Source organism: Telmatherina bonti (genome assembly GCF_933228915.1).
Source record: "Telmatherina bonti genome assembly, chromosome: 17".
Classification (NCBI taxonomy): domain Eukaryota; kingdom Metazoa; phylum Chordata; class Actinopteri; order Atheriniformes; family Telmatherinidae; genus Telmatherina; species Telmatherina bonti.
The window spans coordinates 31,025,035-31,039,842 of record NC_136615.1 but is presented as its reverse complement, the minus strand read 5'-3'; the positions used below and the strand labels follow the sequence as shown (position 1 = coordinate 31,039,842).

The 14,808-nt window shown below is 37.9% G+C and overlaps 1 protein-coding gene across 3 annotated transcripts in view; it reads right to left on the bottom strand.

The window, feature by feature from the left end:
* The window catches only part of vldlr (very low density lipoprotein receptor), a 67,133-nt gene that overhangs the window by 32,982 nt on the left and 19,343 nt on the right, over positions 1–14,808 (bottom strand). For all 3 annotated transcript variants that reach the window (XM_079257061.1, XM_079257062.1, XM_079257063.1), the window contains exon 5: positions 10,699–10,907. In XM_079257061.1, the coding sequence (XP_079113187.1) occupies positions 10,699–10,907 (209 nt within the window). The remainder of the gene's footprint in view (positions 1–10,698; positions 10,908–14,808) is intronic.

Genomic DNA, 14,808 nt, shown 5'->3' with positions numbered 1-14,808 from the left:
ACTGCTATGTGACAGTACAACACACCTATTACACAGTAAGAATTCTTGTACAGTGATGTAGCAGTACAACACAAAAATTAAGTAATAGGAATGATTTTGAATTGAAATTTTCATTGCAGTCAGAGCAAAGATGATTGACAATTTATTCCTTTCATCAATAAGTATTTCTTTTCACATGTTTGTTTAGAGTAATTTTGGTTGTTATACATTTTTTATATTCTGTATTTCTCTTTAAAAGACTACAACTGAAGAAGAAGAGTCTTATATTCCTCCTGATTCAAACTGAAGTTTTGGCACAACTGCTAATGATAGTAATGATGACCTTTTTGAAGTGGATGCTCCACAGAACCACACGGGCACAACGAGCCGCATAACCACAAGAGCTGTTGCACGGTTAAGAAGTCAAAGTGAAGATGGTAATCCTGGCATCACAAACAGCTATAATGATGGGTATGGAACTGACCCCACTGCTGTTAAAAGAAAAAATGTAATGGAGTTAAATGATGAAAACTCTGACAGTTGTGGCAATGACAAACAACCATGGCCACAGTGCAGGCACAAGTGTTCCTGATGATGGAGGTAACCATGCAAGTAAAGATGACATTGCCAGCACAAGTAGCCACAGTGAAAGGAACCATGCAAGAAGTAATGGCGGTGCAGTCCCAGGCACTCAGAGAGCTGATGTAGACTATTCTTCATATTTAACACTTACAGCTACTCTTTCCGATGACTTTTCTGAGGATGAAGACCTCAATCTAGCTATTATCACCAGTTTGGAGAGTCAAAAGTGAGTAACCCTTTCATAAAATGTAAGGTACATGAATAGAAAATTCTTGATGACAATTTTTTTTCTCTGTGTAATCACATTGCTATTATTGCTCTGTAAAAACAGACTGAATCTAGCTGAAGTTTCCCAGTATTACCAGACTAGTATTTTTTCAGCTCATTATGGTGGCACACAGATGTAACCTGCTCAACAGTGGTCATGCTTAGAGGATCAAATGACAATATTTTTCCAGGCAAATAATGACTAATAAGATTACCAATTATACTGTGTAATTTGTCATACAGGATATGACCACAGACATATATTTTTATTTTAAATTTATTATTGATAGCCGTTCAGTTGTTTTACTGTTTCACATTTCCAGTTGGTCAATCAAAAAGTATTACCTATTCATCTCTGCATCTTTTTGCTTGGTATAATTTTCGTGGTTATGTCACATATGTTCTTTACTTAATTGGTTATTGTTTTGCACTCAAACCAGATTTACCTTAATACCTGACTGCTTCATATCATTCTGTTATATTTGTTGTTCAAAGTTTACTTATGTTGCTTTTCATATTAAACTCCAGAACTCCCTTAACAAACTGCTGATAGAAAGATAAGAAGGCTCATGTTTCACAGGGTAATTTCATGACTTGGATGCTGATTCAAGCAGGTAATCCTAAAAGAGCCAGAATTTGTCTAACTTTCATCACTATACTGACTCCTGATCTTTTTGTTAACATGACACAATTTGGGTTAACAGATAATAATCATTGCAAAAATTCAAGAGTTTTTTTTTTAGTTTTTTTTTTTTTTTTTTTTAAAGTATTTTTTTGCGCCATTTTTCTGAATCCTCTTTCTTAGTTTGTTCTTTTTTTTCCCTCTTCAATTCTTTTTAAACAAATGCAGTGCAGAAAAGATTCCAGTTCAAGAGATACTTATGGAACTTTCCAGCAACATAAAGCCAAATCAGCAGTGCAGGTTTAATATAAATCGTTCTGCTGTCTGGGAAGGAGCTGTACGGGGCTTCCGCCGGGTATCTTATGACCCTCAATCGATGATCTATGTAAAATTCTCAGATGACATGGGAAAAAGTGAGGAGGGAGTTGATTTAGGAGGGCCAAGGAGAGAATTCTTGAGACTACTGATGGAGACCATTTCAAAATCACCCATGTTTGAGGGAAAGGAAACCAGCAAAAATTTGGCTCTTTGTAGCACAGGTAATGTATGGTTTTTGTTTTTTGTTTTTTTTTACTGTTCTTGACTGTTGAAAAGATTTTACTAACATTTGATAACACATTGAAATTGCAGTATTAATATAGTTGTCAGTTGTTGTGTCTTTATCAATATTATTACATTGTTTTGCAGCTCTCAGAGAGGATTGGTACTATATTGCTGGCAGAGCCATTTCAGTGAGCTTGGTACATGGCGGTCCAGCACCCAACTTCCTCTCACCAGTGATGTTTTCTCTTCTGGCTAATGGCACTGCAAAGCCTGTCCTAGAAGATATAGCTGACAATGAACTCTTGGAAAAAGTTCAAAAGGTCAGTTTTGGTTGCTTTCTTCTGTTAAATTACATTGATTATTGGTTAATACACTGCAAGGCATGCTACCATTTTCTCCCTCTCTCTCTTTATTTAAATGGACTATTAGTTGAATCCAGAATTACTATTGAAAAATGACTTACATTAATTGGCTACCTCATATCTTTTTTTGTAATTGCTGTGCTGTAATTTATATTTTACAATGTTAAAGTTTCTTGAAAAATTATCATAAGGATAATAATTCTACCATATGTGAGTAGATATACAATACTGGGAGATGTATAATATATGCAACATTTAGATGCTGTTTTGCCCATTCATTTTAAATGGAGCATTAGAGCCACCTCTTTACACAGCTCTTTGGATTGTCCCAGCCACGTACTGTAGCATCTGCAATGAAAACACAATATTGTTACCTTTATTAAAATTTGCAGATATAACACGGTGAAAGCAAAATTCTTGGCAGAACTACATTTTTGAAATGGACATTACATTAAGGATACCCAGTGTACTCTGTTTAGTTAATTATGTTGCTGTAGAACGACTTTTTTATTTGTTTTTTTCCGACACGATTTAGAAATTGAATTGCATAGTCATTTTATTTATATAAAATCAGAAAAATACTGAATATTTAAATAAAGATGATGCTATTTTAATTGTAGAAACATTTGAATTGTACACATATTCTTTAAACAAATTTTATAAACACAATACAGTCTCCCAGTGATGGTTACTGTGCATGCTGTCCTTGTCATGTATATCCTCCCTAGGTGAGACTAAGACAACAACAACAAAAATGCAACTGAGTAATATAAAAATGGTACAATGCTCCCTGGAAAAAGGTCCACCATTCTGGGGCTGCTACCTCAGTCTGCTGTACAGGAACAATTTTGTTGTGCTGGGAAGCTGGCTTAATGACATTAAATCAGATTCTGATTCTGATTTCATTCAGTATCCTAACATTTTATTCTACAGGCGTAACTTATTAAGTGGGAATTAAAAATTGTTTCTTGCAGTTCTTCGATGCCATTGTGTTGTAGTGGTGTCAGAAAAACACATTTTTCCATTTTTTTTTTTATTGCATTTTTAAACGTTAAAAATATTTATATGTTTGGGGTTAATTTGTGTATAACAGATTTTGTATGTGGCTGCAGTACATGGCATCTCACTAACAAATAGCCTATATAACAAGTCTCTACTCCTTGTGATGCCAGGTGTCTGAAAGTGCAACTCTTGAAGAACTTGAGAAGTCAAGGGCACCTCTGTTTGACTACTTGGCCAATGCAGGATGCCTAAGACCTATGCATTCAATAAGAGACAGGGATCTGCTGGTACATGACATAATCATGTTTCAGGTCATCCACAGGGTTCAAGGTCCATTTCTGAGGTATTCAGTACTGTCAGGTTACTCAGAATAGTGATCAGAATTGTACCTGGTTCATGGTTATTTACATTATCTTAAAGACATATAACCTCTTTTTCCTTATTGCCGCAGTAATACCTCTAATTACACATTATTGCAACAGATTCTGTGAAGGACTGAAAACACTTGGGATATTGGAGAAACTCCGAAGCCATCCAGACAGCTTTCGCCCCTTGTTCTGCTATGAACCCAACACTCTGACTGCTGACCAGATTGATGACCTTTTCAGCATTCTTCTGTCTCCAGAAGGTAGCAACAAGAGAGCTGCTGAGGAGCTAGTTGTTACATTCTGGAGAGACTATCTCCAGGATGCACAAGGTATTAAACAGTTCTGTAATAAATGACTTCATGTGTTTCTTTTACTTTGTTGGTCCTGAATTTGGTATGTTGGAAAATATAACCATTGGACAACCAATCAGCAATGTTAAATACCTTAAAATATCCTATTGGGTTGGCCATCTAATAACCAGGCATTAAATTAAAGTATTCATTTGGGGCTTGTTAGGTTTCCTTTTAGAGTCACTCCCTAAATACAATCTTTAAATCTAACTTTGCACTTTTTTATTGTGAGAATGCTCACATTTTTTTAATTGACTGTCTTGACATCAACAAGTGAAATGCAGGCTGTATTATAAAATCATCTTGGTGCTGAAAACAAGTACTACATTTTTAATTATAATCTAATTTTAAAAGTGTGGAGTGTGAGTTGTATTTTACAGGCTGATTAATTTAGCTGTAAGGGTCATGTGATGCAAGTCTGTATAACAGGAAATTGTGTGTGGGATCACAGGTTTGGGTTAGGCCAGAAGAAACTGCTTTGCTTGGTACATGCTGTCGACACGCAGAATGCAGTTTGTTTACTGATATGTAGGAAAACAAACTGGAAAAAAATTGGCTTTTAACTGCAACTGGCAGCGTCTGGACAGTTTATTACAGTATCTATACCAGGTATAAGCATATCAGGAAAAACTTCTGGATCTTAAACATTCCAGTGTCTTAAAGTATTGGCTTCGCCCCTTCATTAGCAAAGAACTGTTAAAAAATATGTGAAAGATAATAAATGTTGTATTAAGCCAATATCATACACTTTTGTGGATTACTATTAATAATGTACTACTGCTGGCAAACTTGTCACTGTACTCCTGCCACAATGTCACCTTGTCACCGTTGGATTTTTAAACACAAAATTATATCTTTATCACCCCAAATCACTGAATGTTTAAAGCTTTGTTTTAAGAAATACTGAAATGAGTTTGTAGACAAACTGTTAATCATGTTTATTTTCTGTTTTTGTACAAGATGAAGAAGGACAGTCAAAACTGGAGAAGATACTGGCCTTTGCAACTGGTGCATCAATGGTACCACCTATTGGCTTTTCACCAACACCTTCTGTTCATTTCATTCATTGTGGCGATGATGACTTCTTCTACACACCAATGTTCCCGATTGCAAACACGTGTGTTAACTGCATTAAGTTGCCACTACATGTGTCATACCAGCTGTTCAAGGAAAAGTTTGACTTTGCATTAGGAAACACATATGGCTTTGGCAGAGCATGAACATATTTGGTTGTTCATGGAACATAAACTTAAAACTTCTATGGTTTTGTTTCATGCATTTACTTGTCTAAGGTTATAGTTATTTGAATAGTTATGAAGACCTTTGATAACAGGTCACATTCACAGTTGTTTAACATATACTTAAGACATATTAGGAAGATGGGGCCCTGTCATGAATCTCAATGGTATACTTTGTTTTTTGTTTTTTTATTTTTATTAGACTGTCTGCATTTCCCAGTCATTCCTCAGTGATTTTCATTGTTCATCCTTTGTGTACTTTTCACTTTTCTTTGAAAAGAAAAATTACTTTTAAAAAACAAGAAAAGAAATAAGTTTATTTAAATGTTAAAAAAGAGAAAACCACACTTTGGAAGAAATTTCCCATAGATCCGTTATCTACTGCAAAAGTGCAAAAGTGACAAAAATACATCTATTCCACAGTTACCATCATTTTCAAGTGGATTAACTTGCTGGATAATGTTCATTGTGGTTTCATTAATGTTTATGTCAATGTCAGGAATTATGACATTGTTATTGGTTTGTAGTTGTGGTAATGGGCCTTCTTCATCAATACCATAGTTATTATCTTGAAGAACATCGTTTATGATTGGATGAATTCCGATCCTGTTAATGACACCTGTATGCCACAGCTGCAGAGGAGTCTGCCCACCTTGTGTGGACAGGCCATGGTTGTTCCACGAGTTTACAAATTCTGTTACTGCACGCTCAATTCTGGGTAAATAAACATAATGCAAACAAAAAAGGTGTAGTTCATTCAAGGAATCTAAAATGCCTTCTTCCTCCATGAAGTTAAAAATGTTTATAAATTGTCTAGACACAACTCTATTGAGTTCTGACCATAGTCTTTCTATTCTTTGATTGTGTACCGAAACACCGGTAATAACACTGTTCAGTCCCCTTCTTTGCAACATAAAATGAGCAACTTGAATATTCTCCATACCATGGTCACATCTGACTCTTAAGGGTAAACCAAATGTCTGTACTCCCTGTAAAAATAATGTCAAGACACTTGTGGCTCTGTTGTTTGAAAGGCACCTCAGATATATTATTGTACGACTGAAGCCATCGATGCAACCGTGAAAAACCATCCTCCATCTGACGAGCTTGTGGTTCCCATCAAAGTGCCTGTTGGAAGAAAGAAATCAAAATCAGTTTGTATCATCATGTATCTCATAATTTATCATTTTAACAATACTGTTGAAATTGAGAATTTGCGCATAATATTAATATGCTTTTCTTTACTAACATTTTAACTGCCAGAGAATAATTTTCACTCCATGAATACAGCATAACAAATAAAAATTATATTTAAATAGTAAATGTTGCCTTTCCAGCCATTTTATGACTCAGGCATATACAAAAGCCAAAACCCACCAATTAAGTCCTGAGACTTTGAAATTATTTCGGGCTAATATTTCAAAAAATTATTTTTGCACAAAATGAGTCACTAAATTGCTAAAAAAAACAACAAAACAAAAACATTCAAACACAAGCACATTATAAATTGAAGTCGAAATCAGTTTGGTTAAATTTTTCAATTTCCTGATTTTTCTCAATGTAAAATCACTAGCTGAATAAAATCCACTAAGTTGCATCTGTCAGTATCATTTCTCTGGACCTAGACTGTATATAAAAGGAAAACCTTCGTGTACGGTCTATGGTCTGGACAGGACCGCAATACGGTTGCCTAGCAACACTGACGTTGCGACATCACAGCTGATAGCAGCACGTTAGTTTTCCTTGGAAGCAATAAAATTTTCTCAGCAGATGTAGTTATTATTAATACTAATTTAAGTTATATAAAAAACCATCTCTAAATTTAGATGATTAAGAATATGGTAATTATATATATATATATATATATATATATATATATATATATATATATATATATATATATATATATATATATATATATATATATATATATAAGAATCAGGAAATATTAGACGCATAGAATTTAAATGCAAAGAGAACCACTGGCGGTTCTAGTGTTAATGAACAATGTATATTTGAAGTCATTCGAATATCATCGCTTACCATAAGTGGTTGGGGGCTTGAACACTGTACACTCTTCTGTGTATAGCATGTCGCCGTCTGAATGATCGCCCAATCGGATCCACTCTTTGCAGACTCTGTCTGACCCTCCAGCGTTGAACCCTTAATCCACGTGATCTCAGGCTGCCAATAACGTACGCTTCACCTGCGTTTGGTGTGTTCTCCAGGATAATACTCACAGTACTGTCTAGGTCTTCATTTGACAGTACCGCATATGTTAAAGGCCGGAGTCCCAGAGTTTGTCTGTGCCGGTATAGGGTTCTCCGATTTATTCCAAAGCATGTTGCGATTCCCTGCCACGTCATCCCAACAGACACGCAGTGATGTATCTGCTCCGCGGTGATGCTATAATGAGGTCGACCAGGACCTCCAGTCTGAGTTGTTGGTGGTGTCAAACTGACACCTACATCAGTGGATCTCTGCCTGGCATCATATTCTTGCAATAAATTTCTAAAACATCCATACAGTGATTCTAGTAGGTTACTGGTATTTCCATGGTCCTGGTCATACATGGACACGGCTGCAATAAACGTAGACAGAGTCCGTGTGTGGTCGTCCAGCAATCTATACAGCCTTTCTTGCCCAAAAATGTCTTCATTTTGCAAAGACTCGATACACCGTAAAGCACAAGAAAAAAAACTTGTAATATCTTCTTCATTTCCTCTCACCTTAAAACATGGAGTCTGAACTTGGAGAAGAAGAAGAATCAAATAAATGGACATTGTGACCAGTGCAATCAGACACTTATGGTTTGTGTTGGATTTCAAGAGGCCGCAATAAAACTCTCTCGCTGGTAGGATGGAAGTAGCTACACAAGCGGGCTATTTAGCATGTCCTGAAAGCGTTTGTTTTGAAATTGCGCTCGTTTTTTCTACTACGTAACTTCCGTTTTAATTGAAGTTACTTCCTTTTCAAGTGAAATTTACCTCTCACACACACTAGTAAAATGCCCCTCACACATTGTACTGAAATTTGATTTAAGAATTAACACAGTGAATTTAGTTTATCATATGAGAGGATATTTCAGTATAGTGTGTGAGAGGATATTTCAGTATAGTGTATGAGAGGATATTTCAGTATAGTGTATGAGAGGATATTTCAGTATAGTGTGTGAGAGGATATTTCAGTATAGTGTGTGAGAGGATATTTCAGTATAGTGTATGAGAGGATATTTCAGTATAGTGTGTGAGAGGATATTTCAGTATAGTGTATGAGAGGATATTTCAGTATAGTGTGTGAGAGGATATTTCAGTATAGTGTATGAGAGGATATTTCAGTATAGTGTATGAGAGGATATTTCAGTATAGTGTATGAGAGGATATTTCAGTATAGTGTGTGAGAGGATATTTCAGTATAGTGTATGAGAGGATATTTCAGTATAGTGTGTGAGAGGATATTTCAGTATAGTGTATGAGAGGATATTTCAGTATAGTGTATGAGAGGATATTTCAGTATAGTGTATGAGAGGATATTTCAGTATAGTGTGTGAGAGGATATTTCAGTATAGTGTATGAGAGGTTTCGCCATAGTGTGTGAATGATTTCAGTATAGTGTATGAGAGGTTTCACCATAGTGTGTGAATGATTTAAATTTCACATGTGTCTGTGGGAGGCTAATTCTGAATAATGTCCTAAACGGCCCCTCATAGACTCAAGCGAAATCATCTAAATCAGGTTAAACAGATCAAAGTTTCTCATGCAGCCATACATGTGCATTTGTCCTCTATATGCAGCTCTTTCAGCACACGGGGACAGCGTGTGCTTCAGTACCTCGTCCAAGGACATTTCGATGCATTGGGGGTGGATGGGAAACACTTAGGACAATCTGAAACAGCTATCTCAGGCTGGTTGTACAGCAGGGGAAGGTGAGCTATAGCACTGATCAGGGTCCTATATACCAGACAGCACTGCACTTCCCAACCCAGCATTAGGAGATAAAACATATAAACACATTTAAACATTTCCACTAAAACTCCTGAATGTAGTTCGGCTAAAACAAGTCAGATGGTAAAGCTCTTTCCTTCCTCCTTTTCTGTTATAACTCCTTCATGAAACGTAGAGAAACGTGCAAACATTTCTTCCAGAGTCCCGATCAGAACACTAAAAAGGAAACTTTACAGGTAAAGTGGATCTTCAGGCAGAAATGAAACTAAAATAATAAAATTTGTTCCAAAACCAGAGACTTGTTTGCAGGAGTTGTGTTCTGAGTAACTTGTCAGGCCAGAATGAATCCTTGTTCCTTCAATTATACAAAACAAACTCCTCTAAAAATCCAACAGCAGTTTCTTCCTGCTTTAACTTTCATTTCCAAGTGTCAGCTTTATTAATGGACTTACTGCATTTAGGAGGAAAAGAGATTCTAATAAAGCTGGGGTAGGTAATGTTGGAGAACTAGCAAGATGTGGCGCCCTGTCTTGGCTCCTCCCCCTCTGGTTCTGCTCCTTGTGTGATCCGAGGCTTTTTTACTCGCAGCTTTTTCCACCAACGATTTTCTCTCTCGGCTGTTTAGCAGGAGGCGGCAAATAAACCGAGCCGGGTCGGGAAATCCTTCCTGTATTTTCTCAGCCATGTTTGCCTTCAGAGTTTCTTCTTCGCTACTTTGTATTTTCATCCTAACACACTGTTTATATGCAGGGTGTGGCTATCAGGTATGCGCTGCTGGAGGGGGAGGAGGGGAGCCGGGAGAAGAAGCTATGAAATATAAGAAATGAACTTCAGTTTGGTCCAAACATTTGGATTGGTCAGAATTTTTACAGACTTACAGTAAACTGAGGGGTCTAACTATATTTCTTATTGTTCATGATTACAGAATGTATAGACTACTAGCAGGACGAGGAACCACTTCACCCAGAGTAAAATAAATGTCTGAGCAAGATTACCTACTATAGCTTGAAAGAGCTTTCTGCTGACATGATGGGTTTCAGGAAAGACTCCAAATGGTTTGTGTTGGACACATCTTTGTGAAAAACAGTGTTCAGAACTATGAAGCCTATCGATGGCCGTTGGACTGGAAACAAGTTTATGGTGGCATTTGATCCAAAACTCAATTTATCATCAAATTGACCAGATCATGTTTACATGTCAGCGGGGATCTTTCATTAGACAGATTTCAGATGGAAGATTTGTCCATTTAGGGTTTTTTTTTGGGCAAACAAGGTTCCCAAAGGGAATCTGACTAGTTACAGTATTAAACAGTCACCCCGACCATGTTTTATAACACTGATTTTTCCTTTGCACAGTAAGAAAGTTCAACTTTTTTTTATTCATTTGTTCATCTAACAATTTAAAGCTCAAGCTGGGCTGTTTGTGTTCGGCGTTTTCTTACGTGGCAGTCGACGTCGTCGTCGCAGACCCAGCTGGACGGGATGCAGCTGGAGTTCCCACACTGGAACTCACTGGGTCCGCAGGAGGACGGGCTGCATTCCAACTCATCCGAGCCGTCTCCACAGTCATCCTCTCCGTTGCACACGAAGTTACGGGAGACGCAACGCCCGCTGCTGCACGTAAACTCGTTCAGGGCGCAGGTGACGTTACCTGGAGACGGGAATACAACTGAGCCTTAGATACGCCTTTGTTTTGTTTGTTTTTTTTAAACAACTTGCTGCATGATACAGGTCTAATTACCCAACCTGAGCTGTGACCTCAATGGCATTTAATGCCACTGGATTGATCTTTAACACTAATCTCCATCATTGCTGAACACTAATGCTTTTGTAGCCAAATAAAAACAGAACAAATCCCAGCAGCCAAGGTCCAGAATCCAGTGGGAAGTCTCTAAGAGCCTTAGGGGCACATTAAATATGCCACATGCAGCATGTCCAACAGCACATCGACCTCTGTGTAAAAACACTGAGCAGACTGTTGCCTTGTTCATGTCAAGTATCCCACAACAAGACCAAATCCAACCAGTCGGCCACCATTTCATCTCTGGAGTCTTTTCTGCATGTCTGCTTTCCCTGATAGAAAACATTTTGATTTACATGCTTCTGCTGCAGCTCGTCTTAGAAAGGTCAGCGCCTAAACAAATGCATCACACTACATGACATTAAATCATCTCGGCACGCAGCTAGAGCAAGACCGTTTCAGGTTTAATGTGGAAAACAAACGTCTGATAGTTCTCAGCAGCCAAGAAGAATGAGCATCTTCCATTGAAGACTTGTGTTTACGCACCCAGACAGTCTGATTACACACAAACATGACACATGAAACTCAAATGTTAAACACATTTCAGCACCAACGTCAAGTGAAGAATCAGGGCAAACTTAAAGAAAAAGCAGCTAAAAAGGGACCTAAAAGACAAATTCTTATAATTTACTGTATTTGCTCCATGTAGATGAGGGGTGTCCCAAGTCCTGCAGGTTCCTCGTGTATCCCTGCTCCAACACACCTGCTGACATTAAATGGACCCAACAGCCAATAAAGTTTTGCAGCAGAACTGATTCATTTGAGTCAGGTGTGACTGGAGCAGGGAAACATGGAAAACCATGCAGTATTGTGGCCTTTGGGGTCCAGAGCTGGACACCCCAGATGTTGAGCATCACGCTCCACATTAACATGTTTATTCAACACACATCATGGATCAGGGTTTTCTGACAATGCTGATTTTAGAATTATTTTTTGCCAGTAAAATACTTTATGCAGTTGTCCTTAAACTTTGCGAGTGTATGATCACATTAAAGCAGATCCAGAGGAGCATAATTAATCATCGACTGATTAACAGATCCTCAAATGTCATTGATTAAACTCTTAAGTCAATAAAATGAATGCATCTTTAGAAAGATGTGGAAGCTGCATGTGAACACATTTTCCAGCGTAACCAGTGAATGAATCCAACTGAATGCCACCACAGTTCATCCTGTAATAAAGCTCTAAACGAGGAAACAATTTACTTTTACAACTTTAAGTCAATAAATGCCAACTTTTCATAATAAAAAAAAAAAAAAACCCAATATAATGCCAATCCTACAAGCAGATGTGATGTTTACAAAACAAAAAACACACTGCTACCAACAATACTTTAAAGTCCAGCTCTGAAACAAATACTTGTATCCCATCAAAAGGCAACGGGACCAGTCAGAACTGGAGTCAAACTATTTTGAGCCATAGAGTCTTTATTATTAATGTGTGCATGATCTGACCTGCATATAAACATCTCTGCTAATAAGGTGAGCTCTACAAGCAGCAGATAAATAAACCAGAGCTTTCTGACTCACACTGAGATGGTTACAGGAAGTTCAAGCCAACATTTCTCCATCTAAAATGAGTCCAAAACTGTTGTGGAGACTACTTGTGTAATAAATGCCTCAGTCTGGTGGTTCAGGATGCTGGTTTATCCCAGTAAACAGCAAGCAGAGGAGAACACAGATCTACAGGAAAATTTGCTCATCTTGTTGCCTTAATTCAGTGCTGAAATGTTTGATTCACTTTTATTTCCATTTGTGATAAACGTGACTTAATCGTTACCACATGAAAACTCTTAAGCTGTTTTTCCCCCCATGTTTCCTAACAAGTCAGCAGCTGTCAAATCATGATCTCTTTATCCAATAACTTCCACAGAATGGTGTTAAAGCTTCACAAATCAAATACAATGATTGGATTAGTCCTTCCTGCAGCAGGACATAAAATCCTGTTTGGAATGCCCTTTAAACACACATCTGCTCACTTTGTACAGCTACACCAGCGCTGGGTGGGTTAGCTTAACAAAAAGACAGAAGCTAGTTTAGCATTTCATACTTTGGGTGTAAATTTCTCAGCAATGCAGAGCTGGTGCAATCATATTTAGAGATATGCAACACGACCACTTGCACCATCTCAACCCACTGGACCACTTTATTATGCAGTAAAACAATGATGGTCTCCCAGTGGGAGTTTATGGCTGCTGTCTTGTTGAGGAGCAGCATTTCTCCAAAGGTCCCATTCAAAATTCACTTTCTAAAAAAGGTTTTCATAAATGTTCTTATCACCTGTACGAGTCTCTAACATGAGAAAATTCTCTCACTTTTTTCACTTTTTCCTTTTGTGACCTCGAAAGTGGAAATACCCACTGTGGACAAGATCAGGCATAGACATTTGCAGCTCTGATGCCATGGCCGTTGCAACGCAAGTGCTCCAAAAGAACTGGTTCTGGTTTCCACTGAAAGAGCCCAGTAAGGACTCATTACATCATCTAAAATACATTTACGCAAATGGACACGTAACCCGAAAGAGAAGAGGAGAAGCGAAACAAAGCTTTCTTCGCTGGTATGAAGATGTTGGTACATGTCCCAATGCTCTTATTTTGGCGAGGCAACACAAAGCAGTTCTCATCTCTGGCTCAGAAAAGAGTTGGTGCCTAAATAAAACCAGTTTCTAGAGCCAGGAGCCGGTGCTGAGGTGGTCAGAAGCCTAAGAACTGGTGCCTGGTCTGGCTCCAAACCAGCTCGGTGGAAAAGGTTCAGACAGAAACCGCCCAGTCTCAGTAAAGTGATTTCTGGAATGGCTGAAATAAAGGACCGCGGCTGAATTTGTGGTAAAAACACTGACACCCAGATGAAGTCGTATAATATGGGAACTTGTAATAAAGAAGGAGGAAAAAAAAAAAAAGCAGGTTCAGCAAAACAGAAAGATCAGCTGGTATAGAAAAGCTCATTCCTGACGAAGCTCCATGTTGGTTTTGTAGCTTCAGACTGAACAAGTAACAACACCTCGCTAAATGGAAAAAAGAACTGATTCAGATTTATAAGTGAATCAAGGTGGAAAGTAACCATGGCTGCAGTCGGGTTGGACACCACCAGAGACAAACACATTCACATGGTGGAAAAACCAAACAGGAACACATGAAAACAATAAAACGTCTGTTGGAAATAAAACAGTCCAACAGTGTGAAAAGTTTCTGTAATGACAAGAAATTTAAATGTTCAAAAGTATCTTAAAAAAAAGTCATGAAACCACACCAGTCCAGGACCACATGCTCATGGGGGGGGGCGGGGGATAAGTGGGTGGGCTGTTTCTCTGCCATAGCGGAGGTCTACTTTGTTTTTCCCTCCTCTTAAAAACAATCACTTGATTACAATCTGATTAGTCTGCGGTTGTTGTCAGCCTGTAGACAAGTCGTCCATCTTACCAGTAAAAACAGGACGACGCTGCTGAGCGCTTCAGAGAACTGCAGTCCTTAAAGGCAACATCGGCAGGTTTGTAAATCCCACAGAAGTTCACACAAGGATTAATAAAAACCAACTGGAACATGAAATTATATCATCCAACCAGTCAACCAAGCCTTCCTCCTGCATCCGTCCTGGTTTCTACGGCAACATCAGTCAAACTCATAGTTAAACCATTTCAGAAGATAACTCATCCAGGACAGACTGGATTCAGGATTTGGTGTGTTTTAGCTTCTTGTGCTTCAATCCAAATATGTTCAGGAAATTATGGATTAAAAGAAAAAAAAAAAAAAGAA